Source organism: Hyaena hyaena, unplaced genomic scaffold (genome assembly GCF_003009895.1).
Source record: "Hyaena hyaena isolate Hyena2069 unplaced genomic scaffold, ASM300989v1 scaffold_218, whole genome shotgun sequence".
Lineage (NCBI taxonomy): Eukaryota > Metazoa > Chordata > Mammalia > Carnivora > Hyaenidae > Hyaena > Hyaena hyaena.
The window spans coordinates 1,773,554-1,799,571 of NW_024080851.1; the positions used below are offsets into that span (position 1 = coordinate 1,773,554).

Consider the following 26,018-nt stretch of genomic DNA (forward strand, 5'->3'; position numbering starts at 1 on the left):
GTGTGTGCACACGTGTGTCTGTGTGCACACATGTCTAGATTTGATGATAAACGGGCATCCATAAGGGGCACTCCAGGAGGAGAAGCGGGGTTGGCCGGTCACCTCCCTGTGCCCTGACCAGGCCCTCAGTCTCCCCCAGGTCCCAGGAAGGTGACCCACGGTTCCCAGAGAAGAGAAGGGCCTGCGGAGAGAACAAAATGTGATCCAGAACTTCGGGAGTCCGGGCTGCGACGCCCCCCCCCTCCGACAGCTGGGGAGACCCTGCCCAGCACCCCTGTCGCTGAGGAATGGTGAGTGCCCCCCAGGTCTGCAGGATCAGGGCACAGGGGAAGCTCGATGCTTCTCCAGCCACGGGGAAGGAGGCTCTGCACCGTCACTGGGGCCTCACTGCGAGCTCGGGGTTCAAGACCTGGTGCCGAGGACTGGTGGCGAGCAACATCTCCACCACCACCGCAGCGAACGGACGCGCCCTCGCAGGTGCGCACAGCTGCCCAGCGCTGGGCGCTCAAGCCTCCGAGGGGCGCAGGCAGGGGATCTGCGAGCGCCAGCCCTCTGGGTGACTGGCCTGCAGCAGGAGGACTGAAAGGTGCCCCTGCTGCGGGCCCTTAGGAAGCCCCCGACACAGTCCCACCCAGGCTTCCGGACACCTCGCTGCAGGCCGCTATTTAGCTGAGTAACTCCAGTTCAGTGAGCTTGGAATCCAGCTCCCCCTCTGCACCCCTCCCCCGCTGCAGACATTCTGGGATGGGGGATGGCTGGCCCGGTGACCAGGGAGCAGCCTGTGCAAGCTGAGGGGGTGGTGTCCAGGCCCAGGGAGGCTGTTGCAAATGAGCTGAGACAGACCAGAGACAGAGCAGACACCTCCCAGAGAGAGCAGAGACACCTTCCAGAGACAGCAGAGAGACACCTTCCCAGAGATGGCACAGAGACACCTTCCAGAGACAGCACAGAGACACCTCCCAGAGATAGCACAGAGATACCTCCCAGAGATAGCACAGAGATACCTCCCAGAGACACCCCAGAAACAACCCTGAGGCAGCCCCGAGGAAGCCCGGAGGAAGCCTAAGGACCTTCAGAAATACCCAGACACCCAGCGAGACGCCTGTGGAGCCAGGCCCTTCCCTTCCTTGGTGGCCTGGGAGCAGCTGGGAACTGGGCCACTCACAGGGCTGGGAAAGCACATGCCTGGGCTGAAGGCTGAGCACCTGGGGATCAGCTCTGCACCAAGTCCACCTCCCTGGGGAGGGAGCAGTAACCGGGTCCTCAGGAGTGTTTGCCGTGGGATGCCTGTCCAAGCCTGCTGCGAGAGGGGCCCGGCTCCCACTGCCCCAGGGATGAGCAGGTCCCAGCCCAGTGCCCGGATGCGAAGGTACCGCCAGAGGCCATCGCATCCTTGGCTAGACCCACCCCACCCGCCGCAGACACAGTCCTGGTTGCCAGCTGGCCTTCCACCGTGGCTCTGCAGGCTGACCACGCTGACCACCCGGAGTCTGTCGTTCTGAGGGGACATTGGTCCGTTACCGACCATGTCTCGGTCAATAAGCACGCTTCCCTGGAAATGGGACCACTGTTACCAGCTCATGAAATAGCACTTCTTGGCCGGAAGGTATAATCCTAGTCCCTCTATGCTCTCACCACCTGCGCTCCTGGAAGTCACACTTGACCTTCTGGTCGACCCACCCCTGAGAAACTGAGCTCAGTATCTACAGGGAGTTCCAGCGACCAAAGTGCCTGACGTTCATAGGACATGCCACAGCCCCGAGGGAGTCTTCACGTCCCACTGAGAGCCTCACCGTAAACCCAAGGCAAGGCAGGACACTTTACACAGGTGTGCGGCATTAAAATCCGTCATAAGGTAATGACCATATTCGAAGTTGGACATCTCGTGTTGGACCCTGACTCCTGGGTCCTTTACAAAACCTCTCTAAGCCTGGCTCCTCCATGCAGAGAGCAGATGAGCCCTTCCTGGAGCTGCCAGGGGCTCGAACGGTGCAAGGCTCCCACCGGCGAGGACTGGCTGGGTCGCTGTGCATCCAGTAGTGGCCCGGGGGGTAAGGACTTGGGTAAGGACTCAGCGCCGCGAGATGCAGGAAGACAGAGGGCTCAGAGGTGGGGCACCACGCTGGGAGCAGGTGGGCAGAGCTGAGCCCCATGGAGGGAGGAGAGAAAGAAGCGGGATGAAGGGCCGTCACACTGAGACACCCACTCAGGGGGGATTCAGCTCTGGTCCGAATGCTTATAAATATCACATAGTTCAGAAAACATCAAGTCAGCTTCAAACCTCCAGCCCCCAAAGCGCGTGGGAAGGACACTCTGCCACCGTCAGGAGCTGCTGTGGGAAGTCTTGCTGACGCGGGCCACCAGGCCCTTCAGAGAGGCATTTCCTGGCCCCGGGAGACTTACTAGGGGCCTCTCCTGGGAACCCAAAGCCCCAAGGAGGCAGTGTGGAGCCCTCCCAGTGTGCGAGGCTGAGGGCCACATTGGGGAACATGCCCCCTTTTAAAATCAGGACACAGGAGTCTTTGTCCTTCACTAAAGAATAAAAGCTGGATGAGATCACAAATGTGGCCCAGCAAGACGTCCGTCACTCATGTCCCCCTTGACAAAAACAACATGGCATCCAGCCACGGAGAGCTGTGTGTGACTTCGTGGGGCTGTGGGCTCCACTTGGAATCTGTGCAGCCCCGGGGCGGTCCAAGGCCGAGGGGCACTGAGCCGCCGACCCAGGTCCCAGCTGCAGAATAGAAGCCCACCCCACACCCCCAGGGCTTTGGATCTGTCACCGGCACCAGACTCCCAGGGACACGGAAGGAGTCCCACCCACCGCCGCCTCGGCCCAGGGCACCCCCACATTCTGCCTCACACACACGCGCGTGTGCACATGCATACACGCACGCACGCACACACACACCGTGGCCACCAGCCAGGGCACATTCCCAAGCTCACACCGGTGGAGAGAGAGCTTTTGCAGACAGCTAGTGGGCATGCACAGAAAGCCAGCCTGGGGACCCTTTGGGAAAACAAAAGGAGGCCGTGGGCACATGGCTTGATGCGGCAGACACAGAAGTGTGTAAGTGTAAGAATTCTGCCTCAGAAGGGAGCAAGCCTCATGGAGGGGGGTCTCCGTGGGTCTGAGAAAGCCTCGGCACACCAGCAGGGTGGACGGGGTATTTCTGTCCCAAAGGCAGTCAGTGAGAGCTGCAGGGGGGACCTGCCCCTTCGGCTGCGGAGACAGTAACAGAAAACTTCGAAGAACACGAAACATCAAGGAAACATCATGCACACACATCCCCACAGCACTCCCAACTTGCACTATGCCCGATAAATTCTAAATACAGGCGTTATGTCCAGGCCACTGAACTAAAGTGGATGTCACACACATAGACCAATGGAATAGAACTGAGAACTCAGAATTGGACCCAAAAGTATACAGACAACTAATCTTTGACAAAGCAGGAAAGAATATCCAATGGAAAAAAGACAGCCTCTTTAACAGATGGTGTTGGGAGAACTGGACAGCAACATGCAGAAGAATGAAACTAGATCATTTTCTCAAACCATACACAAAAATAAACTCAAAATGGATAAAGGACCTGAATGTGAGACAGGAAACCATCAAAACCCTAGAGGAGAAAGCAGAAAACAACCTCCTTGACCTCCACCGCAGCAGTTTCTTACTTGACACATCCCCAAAAGCAAGGGAATCAAGAGCAAAAATAAACTATTGGGACCTCATCAAGATTAAAAGCTTCTGCACGGCAAAGGAAGCAATCCATAAAACTAATAGGCAACCGATGGAATGGGAAAAGATAGTTGCAAATGACATATCAGATAAAGGGTTAATATCCAAAATCTATAAGGAACTTACCAAACTCCACACCTGAAAAACAAACAACCCAGTGAAAAAATGGGCAGAAGATATGAACAGACACTTCTCCAAAGAGGACATCCAGATGGCCAAGAGGCACAGGAAACGATGCTCAGCATCCCTCCTCATCAGGGAAATACAAATCAAAACCACACTGAGATACCACCTCACGCCAGTCAGAGTGGCTAAAATGAGCAAATCAGAGAACTCTAGATGCTGGCGAGGATGTGGAGAAACGGGCAGCCTCCTACACTGTTGGTGGGAATGTAAACGGGTGCAGCCCCTCTGTAAAACAGTGTGGAGGTTCCTCAAAAAATTAACGACAGAACTCCCCTATGGCCCAGCAATAGCACTGCTAGGAATTTACCCAAGGGATATAGGAATGCTGATGCATAGGAGCACATGTACCCCAATGTTCATAGCAGCACTCTCAACAATAGCCAACACATGGAAAGAGCCTAAGTGTCCATCAACGGACGAATGGATCAAGAAGATGTGGTTTATCTACACAATGGAATACTACATGGCAATGAGAAAGAATGAAATCTGGCCATGTGTAGCAACATGAATGGACCTTGAGGGTGTTATGCTGAGTGAAATAAGTCAGGCAGAGAAGGACAGCTACCATATGTTTGCACGTATAGGAGGATTAGGAGGAACTTAACGGAGGACCGCGGGGGAGAAGAAGGGGGTAAATAGTGGGGGAGGGGGAGAGAGGCAAACCATGAGAGACTTTTGAATGCTGAGAACAAACTGAGGACTGATGGGTGGGGGAGGGGAGGGGGGAGATGGGCATGGAGGAGGGCACTTGTGAGGGTGAGCACTGGGTGTTATATGGAAACCAACTTGACAATAAACTATTTGTAAAAAAAAAGAAAAAAGTGGATGTGTTGTGCCCGAATTCGTGAGTCCCCAGAGACCACCAAGGAGCCGACACCGATGCAAGTACAAAAGGGTCTTTATTAGAAGCTTGAGCAGGGCCTCACCCACCTACCGGTGTAATGGCAGCAAGGTGAAGCCCCGAACAATAGTGAGCAGGATTTTTATGGGGTAAGGGATAGGGTGTTACAGTGCACACGTTGTATGTATGACATCATTACATAAGTTCCAATTACAATTGTACAGTACTATCCATGGTAACAGCTTTGACCATTCAGTATCTGTGAGGTGTTCATTACATTTGGTGGGACCCAATCATGACTTTTGAGAATCCTTTGAAAATAACCAATTATGAGGTGAGTTCAGAGGGCCCACGTGGGGTTCAGGCAAGCAATGAGAAATTGGCTAGTTTGTACAGAATAACTGTCTACAGTTCCCAGCCTTGACTCAGACCACAGGAATGTTTTTTGATTAGCTGATCTGAGGGCTGTCTGAAGATGGCTTTAGCCTTGAGCAATCTGAGGAACTGGGGCTACGTGCAGCCCGAGGTTGCTCTTAATGGAGGCCTTAATTTCAAAATGACATTACTTAGGCTCTTCAGATGTCACAGTAAAGCAAGTCAAAAGGATTTTTTGGTTTCCCAGGGGTATAAAAGTTGTGTTCAAGGGTGCCTGGGGGGCTATCAGTTAAGCGTCTGACTTCGGCTCAGGTCATGATCTCACGGTCCGTGAGTTCAAGTCTGGTGTTGGGCTCTGTGCTGACAGCTAGGAGCCTGGAGCCTGCTTCGGATTCTGTGTCTCCCTCTCTCTCTGCCCCTCCCCTGCTCACTCTCTCTCTCTCTTTCTGCCCTCCCCCACCCATGCTCTCTCTTTCTCTCTCTCTCAAAATAAATAAACATTTTTTTTTAAATACTTTATTGCAGGGGCTCCTGGGTGGCTCAGTCGGTTAAGCATCCAACTTTGGTTCAGGTCATGATCTCACAGTTCGTGGGTTTGAGCCCCACATCAGGCTCTGTGCTGACAGCTCAGAGCCTGGAACCTGCTTCCGATTCTGTGTCTCCCTCTCTCTCTGACCCTCCCCTGCTCCGCTGTCTCTCTCTCTCTCTCAGAAATAAATAAAACATTTAGAGAAAATTTTTAAATACTTTATTGCAGGGTGCCTGGGGGGGCTCAGCCAGTTGAGCATCCGACTCTTGATTTCAGCTCAGGTCACAATCCCAGGGTTGTGGCTTCAAGCCTCGTGTCAGGCTCCACGCTGAGCACGGAGTCTGCTTAAGAGCCTCTCTCTGTCTCTCTCTGCCTCTCTCCCTGCCCTCACAGTCTCTCTCTCTCTAAAATAAAAAAACAACAAATTGTTAAAAAAAAAACACTTTATTGCTAAAACGTGCTAACCATCCTCTGAACTTCCAGTGCATCATCATCGTTTTGCTGGGGGCTGGGGGATCTGCCTGATGTCAGTGGCTGCTGACTGATCGGGGTGGTGGCACTGAAGGCTCAGAGGCCACGGCCACCACTTAGAATAAGACAACAAGGACATCGGTGCATCGATGGACTCCTCCTTTCATGAAAGTTTTCTCTTTGGTGTGTGGCACCATGTGATAGCGCTTCACCCACAGAACTTCTTTCAAAGTTGCTCAGACCCCACTGCAGCTCCATCCGCTAAGTCCACGCGACAGCCTGGTCCTTTGTTGTCGTTCCCACAATCGTCATGGCACTGGACTTGAACCATACTTCAGATCACATGGACCTGACCCACACGCACAGAACGTCCGTCCCACAGCGGCACAGCACGCATCCTTCTCACACATTCTCTGGGACAGACCCCCCGTATCAGATAAGACACAGGTCTCAGCAGGTTTAAGATTTGAGCTGTACCAACTGTCTTTTCTGACTGCAGCGGCAGGAAACTAGAAATCAACAATGGGAGGAAAATTGGATCACTCACAAATCAGAAGAAATTACACTCACGCCCCTGAACAACCAATGCGTTAGAGAAGAAATTAAAAAGGTGAGGAAAAGAGGTCTTAAAACAAATAAAAATGAAAACACAACACACCAGAACTCATGGGACGCAACAAAAGCAGTACTAAAAGAGAAATTTAGGGATGTCGGTTGAGCACCCCACTTCAGCTCAAGTCATGATCTACAGTTCATGGGTTCGAGCCCCACTTTGGGCTCTGTGCTGACAGCTTGGAGCCTGGAGCCTACTTCTGATTCTGTGTGTCTCTCTTTCTGCCCCTCCCCTGCTTGTGCTCACTCTCTCTCTCTCAAAAATAAATAATTTTTAAAAATTCACTGAATATGGGTTACAAAGTTAAACATGAGACCTGAGACTGTAAAACTCCTGGCAGAAAACATAGGGGAAAAGCTCCTAGGCGGGCGCTCTGGAAATTTCTTGGCTGTGGCACAAAAGCACCGTCCACCAAAGCAGAAATCATCTGCGCTGAACGGAAAGTTTCTGCACAGCAAAGGAGACCGTCCACACAGCGAGAAGGCAGCCCCCATCTGGGAACAGGAGGACCTGGGAGGCCGGTGCCGCGTGAGGGGTCCCCAGCCATCAAGTGCCATGTCCTCTGCCCCTGCACCACAGGCTTTCGTGGAAGGTCCAGATGCAGGATGCCTCAAAGTTCGGGGGCAGGGGCCCTTCAGGACCGTCAGCACTCTCCTCTCCCCTGAGACTCAGGATTAACCTCAGGATTTTCATTGGGGTTGTGCTGACTCTGGAAATCGACTTCAGAGCAGTTAACATCCATGATAATTGAATCTTTTGATCCATAAACATAATATATTTTTTTAGGTCTTTAATGTCTTTCGTTAAAGCTTCATTTTTGTTGTTGTTTTAATTACGTTGTCAACTTCTTATTATCTTTTTTTAAAGAATTTTTTTAATGTTTATTTATTTTTTGAGAGAGACAGACAGCACAAGCAGGAGAGGGACAGAGAGTGAGGGAAACACAGAATCCGAAACAGGCTCCAAACTCCGAGCCGTCAGCACAGAGCCCGACACGGGGTTCAAACCCACAGATCATGACCTGAGCAGAAGTCAGACCCCAACTGACTGAGCCACCCAGGCGCCCCTCTGTGACTGGCCTAAGGCAGGGTCCAGTCTCACTCTCCACACGTGGCTGTCCGGTTTTCCCAGCACCATTTGTGAAGAAGCCGTCCTTTTCCTGGTAAGTGTTCTTGGGTCCTTTGTCAATATCAGTCGACCTTTCACACAGAGGTTTGCTTCTGAGCTCTCCATTCTGTTCCGTGGTTTAGGCATCTATCCTGTCAGGGCCATGGGTCAGGTCACTACAGTCCTGTGACATAGGTGGAAATCAGGAAGTATGACTCCCCCAGCTATGTTCTTCTCTCTCAGGGTGGTTTTGGCTACTCAACTCTTTTGTAGTTTTGTGGTTTGTTGCTGTTTCTGTGTACAAGGCCATTTGAATTTTGATGGGGATTGCAGCAGACCTGTAGACAGCTTTGGGGGGCATGGACAGGTTAACACTACTAATTCTTCCAACTCATAAACATAGTGTGTCTTCCTATTTGTTTCTGTCTTTTTCAACTTCTTTCATCAACATGTTACAGGGGTTTTTTTTAAATGTTTATTTACTTTTAAGAGATTGAGACAGAGAGAGACAGAGCGTGAGTGGGAGAGGGGCAGACAGAGAGGGAGTCACAGAATCCAAAGCAGGCTCCAGGCTCTGAGCTAGCAGCACAGAGCCCGACGCGGGGCTCGAACCCACAAACTGTGAGATCACGACCTGAGCCGAAGTTGGATGCTTAACCAACTGAGCCCCCCAGGCGCCCATAAAGTGTTAAATTTTCAGTGTAAAACTGCCTCCTTGGGTAAATGTATTCCTTAGCAATTTATTGCTTTTGATGCTATTGTAAATGGGATTGTTTCATTTATTTCTCAGATGTTTAGTGGTTAGCATCTAGAAACACAGCTGATTTCTGTATGCTGATTGCATACCGTGAGATTTTACTGAATTCACTAATTAGTACCAAAAGTTTTGGGGGAAATCTTGTCTCAGCACCATCAGCTGAAAGGTCACCCTTCCTTCCACAGAACTGGTTTCACACTTTTGTCAAAGGAGCGGTTGGCTGTGTCCGTGCGAGGCTACCTGCGGATGCTGTGTTCCGTCCCCCCATCCGCGCGTCTGTCCCTTGGTCCATCCCACACCATCCTGACCACCTCAGCTACCGACGTCCTCCATCAGGTAGACAGCTTCGTCCCTCCATATTCTTTCCCAAAATCCTTTTAACTACCTGGGCCCCTGTGCCTTCCGATAGAAAATTTTAGACTGACCTTGTCTATGACTTCCAAATATCCTTCTGGGATTTGTGTCGTAGATGTTCTCAAGTCCAGGAAAGTCCCTAATAGTCTTAACTTTCCGAGAGTTTCTATCCTGATTTTTCTTCCGTACTCTGTTAATGCAATCGATTACACGGCTTGGTTTTCAAATACTGAACCAGCCTTGGGTCCCTGGAACACGCCCCACTCACTCATGGTGTGTAATTCTCTGTACGCAGTGAGGAGGGAAACAAAGGCAAGAGAAATGCAGCTTAAATTATATCTGGGGTGCCTGGGGGCTCAGTCGGTTAAGCATCCGACTTCGGCTCAGGTCATGATCTCACCATTAGTAAGTTTGAGCCCCGCGTCGGGCTCTGTGCTGACAGCTCAGAGCCTGGAGCCTGCTTCGGATTCTGTGTCTCCCTCTCTCTCTACCCCTTGCCTGCTCATGCTCCATCCCTCTCTCTCTCAAAAATAAATAAACGTTGGGGCGCCTGGGTGGCTTAGTCGGTTAAGCGTCTGACTTTCGCTTAGGTCATGATCTCGCGGTTCGTGGGTTGGAGCCCTGCGTTGGGCTCTGTGCTGACTGCCCCCTCAGAGCCTGGAGCCTATTTCAGAGTCTGTATCTCCCTCTCTCTCTGACCCTCCCCTGCTCACGCTGTCTCTCTCTCTCTCCCTCTCTCTCTCTCTCTCCTAGAAATAAATAAAAATATTAAAAAATAATAATAAATAAATAAATAAACGTTAAATCTTATAGTTCACAGCATACTGCCAGCCACCTGAAACATGCAGAGGGTCACTTTCCTGGAGGAACTCAAGGCCCCCCTACTGCCTTAATGCCTATGTTGAATTAAAGACCAGAAGTAACTTTATCTTCACAGCACCAGCCCCTCAGGGTCCTGGAAGGCTTACTTCCAATTCCTCAGAGACTTACTTTATCCCTACCCCCCTCCCTTCATTAACTTCACAGCACGTACCCCACCACCCCGCACACCCAGTGCACCTCTCTCTCCCTGTGAGTCCTGTGCCCGTGAGATAATAAAATCATCTTTGTACATCAAAAACATCTCAAGAACCCTCTCTTGGCTCATGAACCCTGCTTCATAATTTCATCATTCTGGCACCTGAATGGGGGGCTTCGAGTCTTTTCACCTGGACTCAGCGTCAGTGCAGAATTACTCGGTGAGTAAGTCCCTCTTTCCTTTTACTTTCTTTCCAGGGGAGTTTCAAGGAGTACGGTCTTATTGGTACACTTTCCTGTCGATTGCTCCAGATTCAATCCTCTCTCCCATGGCTCCCTCACAGGGAGGAGAAAGCCTACCTTTTGGCTGGAAGTTAGGATCCTGGCCAGAGTGGTAATAAGACCCAGAAACTGGATGTCCTCTCTCTATTCCTGTCCTTCTGCAAAGTTGTCTATCTTGGGCACAGGACAGCCACCTAAGTCCCCAGGACAGCCTCCTCATTGGTCTAACATGACTGCCCCACCCACATCTCTGGTCTAGACACTTCTGCCCGTGGTACCTCCACTGGGAGCTGCATGAAACCAGTACCTGAGTGAAGTAAAACCCACTGGGCACCATTTCCCAGGAAGCCAGCTGTAAAGACTGTGTGTTGGAATGTCACCTAGATCATGACAGATTTCTGTCTTCACTGTTTTTCATCAGTGTCCCTTACTACTGCAGTTACAAAATTGGATAACGTCCTCTTGTAAAACTTTTCTAGTGTTTTCCATGGGTTAAAAAAAAAGCATGGCATAGCCTTCAAGGCAAGACAAGGCACGGTTTTCCGGTCCATACGCTGGCACCCATCCGGAGTCTAAAATGTTACACTGAAGTGCGGGTCCACTAGCACCTCTTCTCCAGGGCCGTTAGTGGCGGATCTGAGAGCATAGCCATTTCATTTGAGGGACACCTCGGGTCGCTTTTGTAACAGGACCTCAGCTCACACAGAGAGTCATGACACTGAGACTTTTCTTCCCAGGAGGCAACGTTATTTGTGCCAGCATTGGCTCAACTAGGTTCGCACCCGAAAAACTGAGCCCCAGGCGCAGTGAGGTATAGTCTTTTATGCATTTGCTGCTTCTTTGTCTGCGTATATGGGTGAGGTGTAGACATACAGTGTGAGTGGGTCTTATGTTACAGGGTCAGGAGAATGTCAGGTACAGACACAGAGTTGTGAGGAATGTCACGTAGGTACCTAGCAAGGTGGCCTTCCCTTATCTTGAGGTCTTTTCCCACCACATTCCTTAGGGAGGGGACCGACCACACTTCGACCCCAGGAACCTCTGACAATATCCCACATGGGATGCCACCCGGGAGATGGGGAGGACTCTGGGTAAAAGTTCTTGGCCTTCGCGACTTTTCCAGGAACGTGGGATCTTCAGCCCCCGAGGACTCTCCCTTGGGATGTCTTTGAACCCACTGGAATCAATTCGGATTGCAAGATCTAAGAAAGGAGAAAACAGTCTTCTTTTGTAACACTGCCCGGCCTCTGCACTCCTTAGGAGATGAGGAAAAATGGCCCATTAACAGGACATTAAACTTTAATACAATCTATGCATTAGATCTCTTCTGTAAGAAACAGGGCAAGTGGACCGAGTTACCCTATGTCCAGAACTTTGTGGCTCTAAATCAGGATCCAGACCCAAGGGCCTTCTGCAGAGTGTGTCTAAACACCAACCAGGTTAGGGCCGCCTGGGTGGCTCAGTTAGTTAAGCGGCCGACTTCGGCTCAGGTCAGGATCTCACAGTTCACGAGTTCGAGCCTCACATCGGGCTCTGGGCTTACGGCTCAGAGCCTGGAGCCTGTTTCGGATTCTGTGTCTCCCTCTCTCTCTGTCCTCCCCTGCTCATGCTTTGTCTCTGTCTCTCAAAAATAAATAAAAGCTAAAAAATTTTTAAATAAAATAAACACCAACAGGTTAATAAAACCCCTCTGGACATACTGGACAATGACTATCTAGATAGGCACATTCCTCCTAACAGACCTGAGCACTGCAGGAAACGCCAGCCAATCCAGACCAAGAGGCCTCTGGTTCTGTTACTCTCTCTCCTCCTTACAGACCCCAGGCTCTCTGCTCCCGGCCCAGCTGGACACACCAGGAGCCAGGCTTCCTGCCCCCCAGGAGCACCCCCCACATTTGGACTGCACCCTCTTAGGGAGGTCACTAACGGAGAAATGGGCACAAGTAGAGCCCATGTCCTGTCCTCCGTGGCTCAGATCACACAACAATTGGGACGATGTTCTGAAAACTCTTCCCCATCTTCTGCGGGCTTTCAACACGTACATACTACATTTGATCTGACCTGTAAGACATGCACATTACATTTACTCACTGGCACACCCTTGAGGAAAAGGGGGCAGGAGCCCAAGAGTTCCCTGATGAACTGTCCACAGGAGACCGGGAACTGTATCCGACGGGGGCTGCCATCCTAAACACCGAGCCACATTGGAATTACCAAGAGGATGGACAGGGAAGGAGGAGATGAGCTCATGGGATCGCTCGTTTAATAGAAGGAAGGGAAACAGGAGTCTCTAAACCTATAAAGTTTGATAAAATTCAGGAAGTTACTCAAGGGGCTGATGAGAATCCAGCTCTATTTCAGGGCCGTTTAACAGAAGCCATGTAAATACACAAATGGGCCCTGTCTCGCCTGACGGGAAACTACACTGAACGCGTGTTTTATAAGTCTGTTGGCACCTGACGCCCACCAAAAATGGACTGAAATGGCTGTAGGCCCTCAGCACACCCCCAGTGCCTCCTCGAGGTGCGGCCAGAGTAATAGAGATGTGGTCCTAGAGCTAGAAAAGGTCTGGAGAGCTAAATTACAGAGTAAGAAACAGGCTCAAAGAAAAAGCCGGAATCAGAATCAGATGAAGAATCAGGCAAGTCCCCACACTACGGGAGAGCCCAGGTCAGACCTCAGAGCAAAGGATGTCCAAATAAAGCCTCTCCTCCAGGACCATGCTCCATCTGTAAAAATGGGGGACATTGGAAGAGAGACATCCTCACTCCAGAGAGAGAGGAAGACAGGAACTCACCCACCCCCCGTTCCCTCCCTCCCCTGCCCTCCAGTCCCTGGATCTGATGTGACAGGGCCCTGAGGCTGGTCCCGCTCCCTTTGACATCAGGTTGGCTGAGCCCCAAGCTACCCTGGACGCGGGAGGTAAACTCATCCATTTTCTTATTGATACAGAAGCCATAGACTCTGTGTTTATTCAGCTCTCTGGCCCCACTTGTCTTTCTGGCTGTCAAAATGTTGACATGGGGGGGGACTAAAACGTGCCACTAAACAATGATTTCAACTTGTAACTATAAACGTCAATTCATCACTCATGTTTTTCTGGTCCTTCTATCCGGTCCCGCTCCATCACTTGGACAAGACTTCACACATAAACCCGGAAGCAGCTTTGCACTTGTTAAAGAAAACACCTTGCTCTCTTTGACCTCTAGGGGGCGCCTGGGTGGCTTGTTGGTTAGGTGGCCGGCTCTTGGTTTCAGCTCAAGTCACCACCTCAGTTTTCACAGTTTGTGAGTTTGAACCCCACATGGGACTCTGCTGAAAGTTCAGAGCCTGTTTAGGATTCTCTCTCTGCTCGCTCGCTCTCTCTCTCCCTCTCTCAAAATACATAATAAACTTTAAACTTTAAAAAGAAAACCTTACCCCTTCTAACATCTGGAAGGATATGCTCAGGTCTGGGATTGTGATGTCCCAGGACAGGCTGGTAAGGCCCAGCCAGTTAAAGCGACCTTAGAGCTCACACCCTCCATTGACCAACTTAGCCAACAGGCATTTTTATGCCTTTTGAAACAAAGAAATCATACGTGCGACACCTGGGCAAATAGCACGGGTGTGTGCTACTTGAGAAACACGCTCTCAAACCCTCATACTGTGGGCTGCTGACTGGTTCTACTGACTGGATGGGGCGGCCTGGAACCAGATGGCCAGCTCCAGATGGGACCCACTGGCTACGTGGAAACCATCTATGGCCCTGGCTTCCTCCAGGGTGGATAGCTCGTTGTGCCTTGGGTTTTGCCTGGATTCATGGATGTATTACTAAAACCATCACTGCGGGGCACCAAGGGGGGCAGACTCAGTGGTTGAGCATCTGACTTCGGCTCAGGTCATGATTTTATGGGTCGTGAGTTCTAGCCCGGTGTTGGGCTCTGTGCTGATAGCTCGGAGCCATGAGCCTGCTTTGGATTCTGTGTCTCCCTCTCTGTTCCTCCCCTGTTCATGCTCTCTCTCGCTCTCTCAAAAATAAACATTTAAAAAAAAAAAAGGAACCATCATTAGCTAATCCTCCCAATTGAAAACAAAGATGGAAACAATCTGCCTTTTACCGGTGTGATCACGTAGTGTCCGTCTTTGTTCCACCTGTGTGGTTAGAAAGCATAATCTGGCGTGTGGAACCCAGTGATAAATACATCGTAAAGGCACTCAGTGATTCACAAGCCAGCACCCCCTTACTCAATACTGAAGTCGTACAAATGCACAAAACAGTTCTACAAGACTGAATGGCTTTCGATGTTTTCTCAGCAGCACAGGGAGGTACGAGTGTTAAAATAGAATGCTGTGTACACACCCCAGGTTCTCATAAGAATGTCTCAGGACCGTTAAAAGATGCGAATCCTCCAACCGGGGCTGTACAAGACCTCGCCCTCTCGCACTGACTGGCTGAGCTCCGGGCGCGGGGGAGGACTGCAGTCAACCACGAAGGTCTCTTCTTTGGGCTTCTCATTCTTACAGTCAAGCCGATAGTCCTACGTTGCGTCTTCCAGGGTCTCTCCGCTCAGGGCTGAGACTCTGTCATCACAATAACTGCCCTTTGACGAGCGATCCCTCCTGCTCAAGGAGATGTGTACATGTGGTCCACTTTGGATTGCACTGCCTCTGCCTTTTGTAAGTCCCGCGTCACTAGCTGACCGATGCTGCCCCAGAGGTGGGGACGTCGCTGTGCCCCTACTCAGCAGGAGGAAGCTGCAGAAGAGGAGACCTTCCATCCTCAGCGACTTTAAGATTTAGGGTCAAAATAGTTTGGGGGGGTGGGGGAATGATGAGGAAATGAAAGGCAAGAGAAATGCAGCTTAAATGAAACGTCTTTACGGCTCTCAGCCCACTCTGGACACCTGAGGCATGCAGAGCGCCACCTTCCTGAAGGAACATGAGGTCCCCCTAGTGCCTTAATGTTTAAGTCGCATTAATGACTTAAAAACTTGAAGCAACCTTATCTTCACAGCAGCCAGCCTCCAATTCCTCACAGACTTACTTTATCCCCCTCCTCCACTAAGCTCACAGCATGTACCCCACCACCCCACACACCCAGTGCAGCTTTCTCTGCTCCTGCGCCCCGTGTCCATGTGATGATAAAATCACCTTTCTGCATCAAAAACGTCTCAAGAATTCTTTCTTGGCCACTCGCTCAGGAACTCTGCTCCATAACCTCATCAGTAGCACTGGGTTCCACTCACTTGTTGCTCATTGAAGACTTCTGTGCCGGTGTGTTTGTCTGCATGTCTGTGTGTCTGTGTTTGTGTGTCTGTGAGTGTGTTGAGATGTGTGTACAGGTGTGGGTAGCAGTGTGCATGTAGGGGTGCATGTAGGGGTGAGTGAAGGGGTATGTGCAGGGGTGTGTGTATAGGGGGTGTGTAGGAGTGTGTGTGCAGGGGTGTGTGTAGGGGTGAGTGTAGAGGTGTGTGTAGGGGTGAGTGTAGGAGTGTGTGCACAGGGGTGCATGTACAGGGGTGTGTGTAGGGGTGAGCATAGGGGTATGTGTATAGGGGTGTGTGTAGGGATGAGTATAGAGCTGTGTGTATAGGGCTGTGTGTAGGGGTGAGTGTAGGGGTGTGTGTACAGGGGTGTGTGTAGAGGTGTGTGTACAGAGGTGTATGTAGGGGTGAGTGTAGGGGTGCATGTACAAGGGTGTGTGTAGGGGTGTGTGCAGGGGTGTGTGTAGGGGTGAGTGTAGGGGGTGTGTGCAGGGGTGTGTGCAGGGGTGTTTATAGGGGGGTGTGTGCTCTCCCCTCTCTGTCAGATGTGGGTGAAATCAGTGTAATGCTGCTCACATAAAAGGAGCTGGGCCATCCGGCTACATTTTCTAGAATTGATGCGGATGACTGGTCTTAAATCTACTTTATGTTTTTATTTTATTTAGTTTAGAGAGAGGGAGAGAGCGTCTGCACGCGATGGGGAGAGGGGCAGAGGGAGAGAGAGAGCCCGACGCGGGGCTCCATCCCACGAACCACCATGAGATCATAGCCTGAGTCAAAACCAAGAGTCAGATGCAGAACTGGCTGAGCCCCAGGGTGCCCCCGTCTTGACTCCCCCTTAAATGTCTGGTAGGAGCCACCAGTGAAGCCACTGGGCTGGAGACTGCTTTTCCCAGAAACACGTTCACGACTCCTGGACTCCCTCCTCATGGGAGACTCGCAGTCCTCAGGGTCGCCCAGGTTCCGTGATGGCGGGTCACCCACCCGACTCCCTCGCCACCCTCCCACGCCCCTGCCCCTGGTTTTCCAAACACATGTGCTCATCTGTCCCTCCTCTTCTCTTGCCAACGTTTGTCAGTGTTATTGACTTTTCCAAAGAACCAGAATGAGGGCGGGGGGCGGGGGGGGTTGCTCCATGTATCTTTCTGTGTTTTTCGTTTCCTTCCTTTTCTTGCTGGGTTAGCGTCACTCTTCTCCCAGCCCCTGGGGGGGCGTGGGGGCACTGAGGTCGCTAAGCTGCGACCGGCCCCTCTTCTCAGGTCAGCCGTGTGCTGTCGCAGCACCCACAGGCTGCATCCTCCTTGTCATCCGGCTCTCTGTGGAAGGAAGGCCCTTCCTTCTCCCCCACCATCCCCCCTCCAGGCTATTTAGAAGAGTGTTGTTTACTTACCAAGACTTGGTAACTCTTCATTTCCTGCTACCAATTTCCACTTTAAACCCCTGCGCTTCCAGAAACCAGGGACAGGATGCAGCTCTCCCTGGTCCGCGGGCACTTAGACAGCAGGTGTGTGCACTCTGCCATTGGCAGATGGATGGTCCTGTCACCGCTGAAGGGGTCCTGCTGAGTGACACCGGTGCTGAGTTTGTCCACGTCCCCGCTGATTGTCTGAGCCATCCTGTCACTTGTGGAGAGAGGTGTATCGGCGTCATCCACGTTAACACGGGCTGCAGGGCAGGTGGCCAGGTCCATGCAGGAGGCTCCCCAGGCATCCTGGCACCCCAAGCCCACTGTCCACCTCCCGCCTTGCGGGCCAGCTTTTCTCTTCGCCCCAACCAGGAAGGAGCCCCGGGCATACCCTCTCCGGGGCCCAGACCTACACCGAGAGAGAGGGCCCAGCCCGACCCCTGTCCACTCAGCTCTCTGCCTGCCCTTCAGGGGGACACGTGGGAACATGCCGCCCAGACACAGCCTGGGGAGTCACATTCTGCTCACCACGGGATCCTGAGGGCCGGGGAGCTTAGATGGCCGCAGAGCCGTCTGTGCTGTTGAGAAGGGGGCCACCCTTCCGACGTGCCTCAAGGGCACACTTCTCACAGGCACAAGTGGAGACAGTGCACTGGGAATTCGTGTTTAGAAAAGAAATATTTCCCTACAGGAAACACCTGCAGAAGTCCAGTTCTGCCCACGACGATGTGTGGGTCCCTAAACCCAGCTCTGCATGAGCTTCTGGAACTGCAAAAGCCCCAACCCAGATGCCCTACGGGGGATTACAGGGAATGGCCAGGACCGGTGCAGTTAATTCCCACGGGTGGTCCCGCACTTGGAAATGGCTAATACAGAGACCAGCACATACTTTTAACACTAAATACCAGGGCACCTGGGTGGCTCAGTCAGTTAAGCGTCCGACTTCAGCTCAGGTCATGATCTCGTGGTTCGTGGGTTTGAGCCCCGCATTGGGCTCTGTGCTGACAGCTAGTTCAGAACCTGGAGCTTGTTTCGGATTCTGTGTCTCCCTCTCTCTCTGACCCTCCCCTGCTCACACACTCTCTCTCTCTCAGAAATAAATAAAACATTTAAAAAAATTAAAAAGAAAAAAACACTAAATACCAAGGAACCTGGGTGGCTCAGTCAGTTAAGCGTTCAACTTCGGCTCAGGTCATGATCTCACGATTTGTGGGTTCGAGTCCCGAGTCAGGCTTTGTGCTGACAGCTCAGAGCCTGGAACCTGCTTCGAATTCTGTCTCCCTCTCTCTCTGCCCCTCCCCTGCTCATGTTCTCTCTCTCTCTCTCTCTAAGGATAAACATTAAAAAGTTTAAAAATAAATCTCCATTTGCAGGTACCCTGCAGGCCCGGGGTCGCAGGTGAACCTGGCTGGACGCAGCTGGATGCCCGCGCCCGGCTGCCAAGCAGTAGTCCGCAGGCAGGGGACAGGGGACCCCAGCGCAGCCCTGGGCTGACACACATGAAGTCACTTTCCCAGGGTGGTCCCTGGACCCCATGTGGGGCATGTAGGCTGGGAGCCCTCTGGTGTGGACTCCGGACCCGCCTGGTGCTGTTAAACCCGCGCCAGCACCTCCTGCAGAAGCAGGGCCCTCGGCCAGCCTTGCACTCCAGGGCCCCCCAGAGACCACCTCTGGTGGTCCTGAACCCAGAGGCGGAGTCCAGAGCCTTCCTAGGAGGCTGCCGAAGATGGAAATAACACACTGGTCATTCGCGAAAGTGCACGGGACATGGGAAGCCTCAAGGCAAAGGGACCACACATAACCACAGGTACGTATGTACAGGCGTAAGCAGTATGCCTATAAGTGTGAGCATGTGCACGCTCATGTAGAGGGACACGTGTGCACATGTCAACGTCCAGATACACACCCATATGCACGTGTACAGATACACACATACCCATATCACATGGACGACCGCTTCTCCTTGGGCCCCCAGCTCTGCAGGCCCACAGTCTCCACCAGCACCAGCACCGGAAGAGCCTTGAGAGACTTTGCATAGGAGAGAACTTTCCAGTGAGGAGCAACAGGCAGGAGGTACAGCCGCTGTGAGCAAGGGTATGACTCAGTGACACTGTGGAAACGCCCTGGTGTCATGAGAGCCCCGATGAGGAGGCTGAGGACAGGATCCTGACCCAGGGTCATGACACCTGGTGACGGAGGCACGACCCTGACCCCGGGTTTGTGACTCCAGTGACGGGACAGGACCCCCACCCAAGGGTTGTGGACTGAGCCCAAGACCCCCCACTCATGGGCCATGACAGACCCCACAGAGAGGGACAAGTGGAAAGAATGGCGTGGCAGCCCTGACCTGATCTCGACCTGGAGAACTGGAGGAGACCCCCACCCACCAACCCCATAGGACCAGTGGGGACCCCTCTGCTTTGTCCACTGAGCCCATGATGCTCCAGGCGGTCCCAGCTGGGCCTCAGTTTCCCCACCTGACTTGGCTTTCAGGAGCTGTTGGGAAGCAGGAAGGCATGTCTATCTTGGAAGAAGACAGGCTGAGGCTAGGCTGGCGGGGCCAACAAACATCCCCAGGCCACGAGGAACCCCACGTCCCTGCCCCGGGGCCGCAGAGCTCAAGGCAACATCCTTCCTGGAACTGCTGGCTTCTCGACCTGCCCTCAGGGCTGTGAAGGCAAAGGTGAACCTACCCCCCACACTTCTCCAGTCAACACCTGTTGCTCCCGCCCCCACCAACCCTATGGGCTGTGCACCCCTCCTGGCCACCCTCACCAGAGACCCCAAGCTCAGGCAGAAGCGTGGCCCAGCCACAGTGCTTAAAAGGCTCTCTTCCAAGGTGAGGAAATGGTTAAAATGGTGGCAGCCTGCAGGTGAAGTGTCACACTCCACCACCACAGACCACACAGTGCCTTCTGCTTTCTGCAAGTCTTGAGGGTATAAAGAGTGCTCCGAGTTTGTGTCTGCACCCACACCCACAGCATGACCCCAGTGACTGAGATGGGGGGTGTCTGAGTATATGAGGGGACAGGAGATGGGGGGATGGATGATAGACAGATAGATAGACAGATGGATGGATGGATGATAAATAGATAAATAGATTACAGATAGATAGGTTAATAGATAGATAGATTAATAGATTGATAGATGATAGGCAGATAATTGATAGATGATAGTAGATTGATGATAGATTACAGATAGATAGATAGATAGATAGATAGATATAGATAGATAGATAGACAGATAGATGACAGAGATGTTTGCACAGGGAATCACTAGATAAAGTTGAACCAAGCCAGTAACGAGAGAGCTCCAGGGTCATGTGTAAGCTTTGTCTTCTTCTCTGTGCTTTTCTGAATTGTCCAAGCTTTCTGCAAGGTGTGTTATTTTTCTGATCAGAAATATTGGAGGTTGGCTTCTAAATAATCTGAATTGCATCACAGAAGGCTCTCCAGATTTGGTGGCACCTTTGGGGCCAGTGGCCTCAGGCAGTAACCATGCAGACCCAAAGGAGAGCCTGGGGAGAGCAGGGGAAGGTCCTCAGAGAATGAGGGCAGAGTCCGACTCCCCCTGCAGACCCCCTCCCAATGCTCTGGGCAGCAGCTGGACTGAGAGGCACCACCACCCACTGCCGCAAAGAGGAAGCATGAGTTGCTATAGCCCCCCAACCTGGCAGAGCTGGGTGGAACCCACACGGGCACAGGGGCTCAAACGTCCCTGTCAGGAGGGACATTTGTGACATACCCCCTTTTGGACTCCACCCCACAGGTGAGAGGGTCACCCAAGGTGTGAGGTCACTGGCCACCGCATTGGCAACCTGATGCCTGATGGTTGAGTGCCTGATGCTGGCCCCTCCCCGCACCATCCACGGGAGCCCAGCCTTGGGGACACACTGATCAGGGGGAGGGACAACGAGCCCTGGCCCAGGGGATTCATTCTGGAGGAACAGACACTGAACACCTAAGGAGTAGCCAGGATGGGTCACAGTGTGTCCAGGAAGTGCCAGAGGCCTGAGAGCCCTGAAGCTGGTCCCAGAGGGGGGGCTCCTTTGCCTGTGCTGGGGGTGGGGAGCCTAGGTCAGCAGGCTGAGCAGAGGACCCCAGTGGGGGAGCAGCAGTTGTGGGAGGGCCTGGCTGGGGAAGAGGGGAGGAGAAGGGAGAGAAGAAAGGGGGCTAGGGGTGAGAGGAAGGGGGAGAGGAGGAGGGATGGGAGAGGGAGGGGAAGGAAAAGGGAGGAAGAGGGAGGAGAGGGGAGAAACAGGGGAGGGGCTGGAGAGGGGAGGACTAGAGGAGGGAAGGAGAGGGCAGGGAAAAGGAGAGAGGAGAAGGGAAGGAAGGGGGAGGGGAGGGGAGAGGAGAAGAGTAGGGGAGAGAATGGGGAAGGGAGGGGAGAAGAGGGGGAGGTATGGGGAAGGGCAGATGGGGCAGGGGATGGGGAAGGAAGAGGACGAGAGGAAAGGGGGGAGGAAAGGGGGGAAGAGGAAGGGAAGGGGAATGGAGGGGAGAGGAAGGAGAGGTCCAATGTAGGAAGGTGCTCAGGAGCTGTGAGCAGTCCTGGAGGAAGGGACTTGTGACCACAGGTCCCCCAGGCCGAGGGCCATGTTCTGGGGAGCCGGGGCAGGTGTGTTTACCCTGGCCTCAGACCCAGCATCCAGACAAGACAGAGCCCGAGTCTTGGTGTAGGGGAGGCACAGAGTATGGGCAGAAGGGCCAGCAGAGGGCTCTCCAGTGAGTGACCTTGGCCTCACTCGCCTCTCCCCCTGGGACCAGTCTTCTGCCTCAGGCCTGTGGGCCGCCTCCTTCCCAGACTCTGCTGAGGAAACATGAACCGTCAGCCTGAAAAAGCACAGAGAGGCTGCACGTCACTGTCACCGGCCAGGGTCCCAGGGGTCCCACCTGGGCGGAGCCTGGGCTGAGACCCCAGGACTCTGTGGAGAGGGTCCTGAGGGCACCTGAGCCCGAGTGGAAGTTTCTGGGCTGAAGCGTCTGGAAATGCATGCAGCACAGGCTGAGGGCCCCAGGGGAGCGCTGACCAAGGTAGAGGCCAATGGCCAGGCAGCCAGGCCAGGGAGTGCAGCCTGGAGCAGGCAGCCGTAGCCGGTCACCATGGGGCCCCTTCCCTGCCCGGGCCCTAGGGGAAGGAGGATGGAGGAAGCCCCTGCCCCCTCTGAGGACAAGTCTCGCCCTGACACCTTCTAGGAAGATCCATTCCCGGTGACTGCCCTGCACAGAATCAGCACACTGCTCCTAGAAAGTTCTAGAAGGGATGAAGAGAGAGACAGAGTGTCCGCCGCAGTTGCCCCCCACAGCTGGGCCCCTCCTCTGAGTGCAGGAAGGGCACACCTTCCGTGGCCCTGCGGGGCCGCCCTGGACGAAGATGTGTGCTGGGCTCTGCTTCTCCCGCCCTCTGCCCTGCATTGTTCTGTTCTGTCCCTTCAGTTGAAACCGTTGGCACACAACATGAGATTGACTGCAGGTGGCTGATGGCTACAAACCTGGGAAATGATCACCGCGATTCTAGTTACCTCCGTCACCTTTCTTTTCTTGTGATGAGAATGTTCAAGATGCCTTCTCTCAGCGACACCCCCAAAGGCAACCCGGTTTTGGGAACCCAGACGGCCGCGCATCATGTCCCCACCCCGCCCCGCCCCCTGCCGGTCGTTCGCAGTAAACTCAGGTGCTTTCACCAGGGAGAGGAATCACCCACCTCAGCAGGAACTTCTCTAAGTTTTAAACAGTGACCCTGGCGCAGCGGATGCCCAGCCTGGGGCTGTCCAAGGCGGAAGCCCCAGGGCGGCTGGGCGGGCACCAGCCCCTACCCCCACACCCTACTGCCGCCTTTAAAGCCAGGCTGGGGCTGCCGGCCTCCATCCACCACCTACCTGCCACCCACCACCATGCGCTGTCTTGCCAGCCTGGTCCTGGCCCTGCTCGCCCTGGAGGCCGCACTGGCCGTGGCCTTGGTCCCAGCCTTCACCATGCCAGGTAGGCCTGAGGAGCCACCCCGGGAGGCACCCAGGAGGGCCCTCCCGACCTCCCTGTCTTCCAGGTGCATCCCTGACACGCACCAGGATGGCACCAGGACCGAAGGAGCAGAGCAGAGGAGGGACAGGGCAGGGCACTGCCTGGAGACCCCAATGCCGGAGGGTCCAGGGGTCCAGGCCACTGTCCCCAACCGTGGGACAGCTAACAGTGGGGGGGGCTGTTCTTGGCCCCCTGGGTCTCAGCCCTACCTGCTGTCCTGGGCCCGGGCAGGTCATGCTGCGGCAGATGCTTTTCCTTTCAAGAACTGGCACACTGGGGTGCTGGGTTCCCATCCTTGGAGCCCCGGAGAAGTGGTCCAACAGCCCCCAACCCACCCACCTGCCTGTCCCCTGCACAGGGCAGGCCATGTGCCCAGAGCTCAGCTCCTCGGAGGAGGACTCATGCGTCGTCTCCTGCAGCACCGATGACAACTGTCCCCAAGGCACCCAGTGCTGCGCCACAAGTCCCTGCAGCCGCTCCTGCGTGGTCCCCGTCATGGGTAACACGCCGCCCCTGTGCCCCACGCCAGGCCCTGTCTGGGGGAGGAAGGAACCATCCACACCCCCTCTCAGTGACCTGCCCCACGGCCCCCTAAACTCCACCAGGCAGTGAGCCCGGCCACCTGCTGGCCTGGCCATGAGGCACCGCTTGGGTCCCCTCCCTGAGGGCAGCGGCTGCCATCAGGGGTTCGCACGGTGGTGCAGGGGCCCTGCCGGGAGCCAGCAGCAGGGCGGCCGCCGGGGGCCTGAAGCGCTGGCCCGTGTCTCCGCAGCACCTCTGCAGAAGGCGGGCCACTGCCCCCGGGTGGAGGTCCCGCTGGCCGTGGAGCCCTGCGTGGAGATCACCGAGTGCTCCTCAGACAGCCAGTGTGCGGGGAGCAAGAAGTGCTGCCTCAGCCTGTGCGCCCTGCGCTGTCTGGACCCTGCCGCAGGTGAGCGCCCCCGCCCTGCCCCCTCCGCTGGGCCTGCTGGGCCTCAGAGACTTGGCTGGCTAGACTTGGGCTGGCCAACCAGCAGGGTCTGTGCCTTTGCTACTTGACCTTGGGAGGCAGCTTGGTTCCCACATGTGGGAGGAGACATGGATGGGGAGCTGGGAAATTGCTTCCTGGCCACAAGTGCCCCCACACAGTGCCTGCCTGCGGGCCTGGTGAGGGCCGGGGAGGGGTGGGTGTGGGGAGCTCGCTGCCCCCCCACCGCACACAGCGCCCCTCCCTCCCTGCCCCTCCCCTGCCTCTCTGAGGCCTCTGTGTCCTATGCAGAGGACCCCCTTCAGTGAGGGGCTGCCCCAGGACCCCAAGGCCTGAGTCTGCTCGGCAAGAACCTTCTCTCTCAGATCCAGAAAGTCCAAGATGCTTCCTACCTGCTGCTAATAAAACCCACTCAGCTTCATGTCTCTCTGTCCATCTGTCTGTCCGTCCCAGCACCTCCAGTGGGGGGGGGGGGGGGGGGGGGGACAAAGTACACAGGCCTCTGGGAGCTCCGGGCCGCCCAACGGCATTCAGGGCCCCGGCCCTCTGGGGTCTGGCCCCTTTGAGAGGTGTTGCTGGTGTGGGGACAAGGGCAGAGTGCAGCCTGCAGGGAGGGCTAGGCCCAGAGGCTGCACGGCCTCTCTCCACTGCCCATGCGTGGCCCCAACCTGCACAGCGGTGTCCAGAGGGCAAGCGCACTTACAGGGAGTTTCTGCGTGGATGCCACTCCCAGGCAGCCAGTTTAGGGTCTGCGGTGAAGTAGGCGCACCCTGCCTGACGCCCAGCAGGCACCCCAGAGCCCCTTGCCGTTCTGACACTAAGTGCCCCTAGCCAGTTCCCACCAGGCTGCCCGACCACAGACACTGGCCCGGCACCCTGACTCACTTAGCTCCCAGTCCTGGCGGCCCATGAGCCCCAGAGCTTCCATAAGTGTAAGAATGACCCACAGGACTCTGAAAGCACAACACTTCGGATCACAGTCTGTGATAGAGGACACAGACTGGCAAAACCAATAAGACCACGTGGAAGGTGGGGGCGGGGAGGCAGGAGGCTTTGTCCCCACTGGGCTGGGGCACCCCACCTCCCAGCACAACCACGTGTCACCAGCCCACAAGCTCCCTGAGCCTCGGTGTCCAGAGGTTTTCTCAAAACCCCACTAATAGGCATCATGACGAAGCCGTTGTTGCTCAGTCCCCAGGCTGTGACCACACGGTTGGCTCCTGGTCGCCAGCCCCTGTCCTGTGCCACCGAGGACCCCTATCGCAGAGTTACCGCATCCACGTAGACTCAGGGGTGAGGAAGGAGTCCTTGCAAGTAACACACGGCACTTGCATTAGCCAGGGAACTGCAAGGTTTGGAAGTGCTGCTCCGGAAGGGGACAGAGGCTAGAGTCCCTCAGCACGGTGAGCGCTTTCTGCCAGCCTGGCCCCGCTCATGCACACTGAGGCCACCTGCCACATGCCAGACGATGTGTCAGGAGCCTGGGAGACAGAACAGATGGTCCCAAGTCAAAAGGGCTTTCACCAGCAGCTGAATTTTGTTTCTGGACCATTCTCCAGCAAAAGGAAGCAGGATTCCTTGGAGACATTGTTGAGGGAACAAAGAACAAGGCTGCGCAGGGGACACCTTGTGTCAGAAAGTGGGAGCCAGCCTACAGCCGCCACCAAACAACCCCGGCACCCCCAGCACCGCCGGCACACAGGAGAGGCTCTGCTTCACAGAAAATGCCAGTCCACACAGCGGGGAGGAGAGATGGAACTAGAAACCCACCATCACCAACTCCAAAGTGATCATTCCTCTAGCCGAGGGTCACCAGGGTCACCAGATGACCCGGAAACCACTGGAGAAACAGCACAGTCTCAAAGTGTCCCCACTATTCACAGCAGAGAGCTGGCCCTTAACCGAACCAAGGGATCAAACCCGGGACCGTGCACTCTAGGGCCTCCCGTGGCTCTGTGCATCCCAGTGCATCCCAAGGGGGTGGCCTTGCCAGAGACGTGCCCTGACAGCTTCACGAGGAAGCCATCGGAGGACCGCAGTTTCTGCTCAGCGTTATGGGGGAGGACGCCCTGAGCCCAGGTTGGGCAGCTGGAACCACCCAGC

At 54.3% G+C, this 26,018-nt stretch overlaps 1 protein-coding gene and 2 long non-coding RNA genes across 3 annotated transcripts; 2 read left to right on the top strand and 1 right to left on the bottom strand.

Moving 5' to 3' along the window:
• Positions 1-6,105: 6,105 nt before the first annotated feature.
• On the bottom strand, positions 6,106-10,459 carry LOC120238924. The gene is made up of 3 exons (XR_005530329.1): positions 10,353-10,459; positions 7,859-8,048; positions 6,106-6,653 (listed from the first exon to the last, which is right to left on the bottom strand). It is a non-coding gene; the product is annotated as an uncharacterized LOC120238924 (long non-coding RNA).
• Positions 10,460-15,455: 4,996 nt separating this feature from the next.
• On the top strand, positions 15,456-19,972 carry LOC120238925. Its single transcript, XR_005530330.1, has 3 exons — positions 15,456-15,530; positions 18,299-18,732; positions 19,419-19,972. It is a non-coding gene; the product is annotated as an uncharacterized LOC120238925 (long non-coding RNA).
• A 2,380-nt stretch (positions 19,973-22,352) lies between these two features.
• Positions 22,353-24,307, top strand: LOC120238923 (whey acidic protein-like). Its single transcript, XM_039243006.1, has 3 exons — positions 22,353-23,447; positions 23,721-23,879; positions 24,207-24,307. Exons 1-3 carry the CDS (start codon positions 22,997-22,999, stop codon positions 24,221-24,223), a joined length of 627 nt encoding a protein of 208 aa, XP_039098937.1. The 5' UTR covers positions 22,353-22,996; the 3' UTR covers positions 24,224-24,307.
• The last annotated feature ends 1,711 nt before the right edge of the window (positions 24,308-26,018 follow it).

Excerpts from the sequence above, each read along its gene's own strand:
- LOC120238923 (XM_039243006.1), top strand. The coding sequence starts at position 22,997 with ATGGCACCAGGACCGAAGGAGCAGAGCAGAGGAGGGACAGGGCAGGGC. Across the intron at positions 23,448-23,720 it reads CTGCGTGGTCCCCGTCATGG|CACCTCTGCAGAAGGCGGGC; the intron begins GTAACACGCCGC and ends GTGTCTCCGCAG.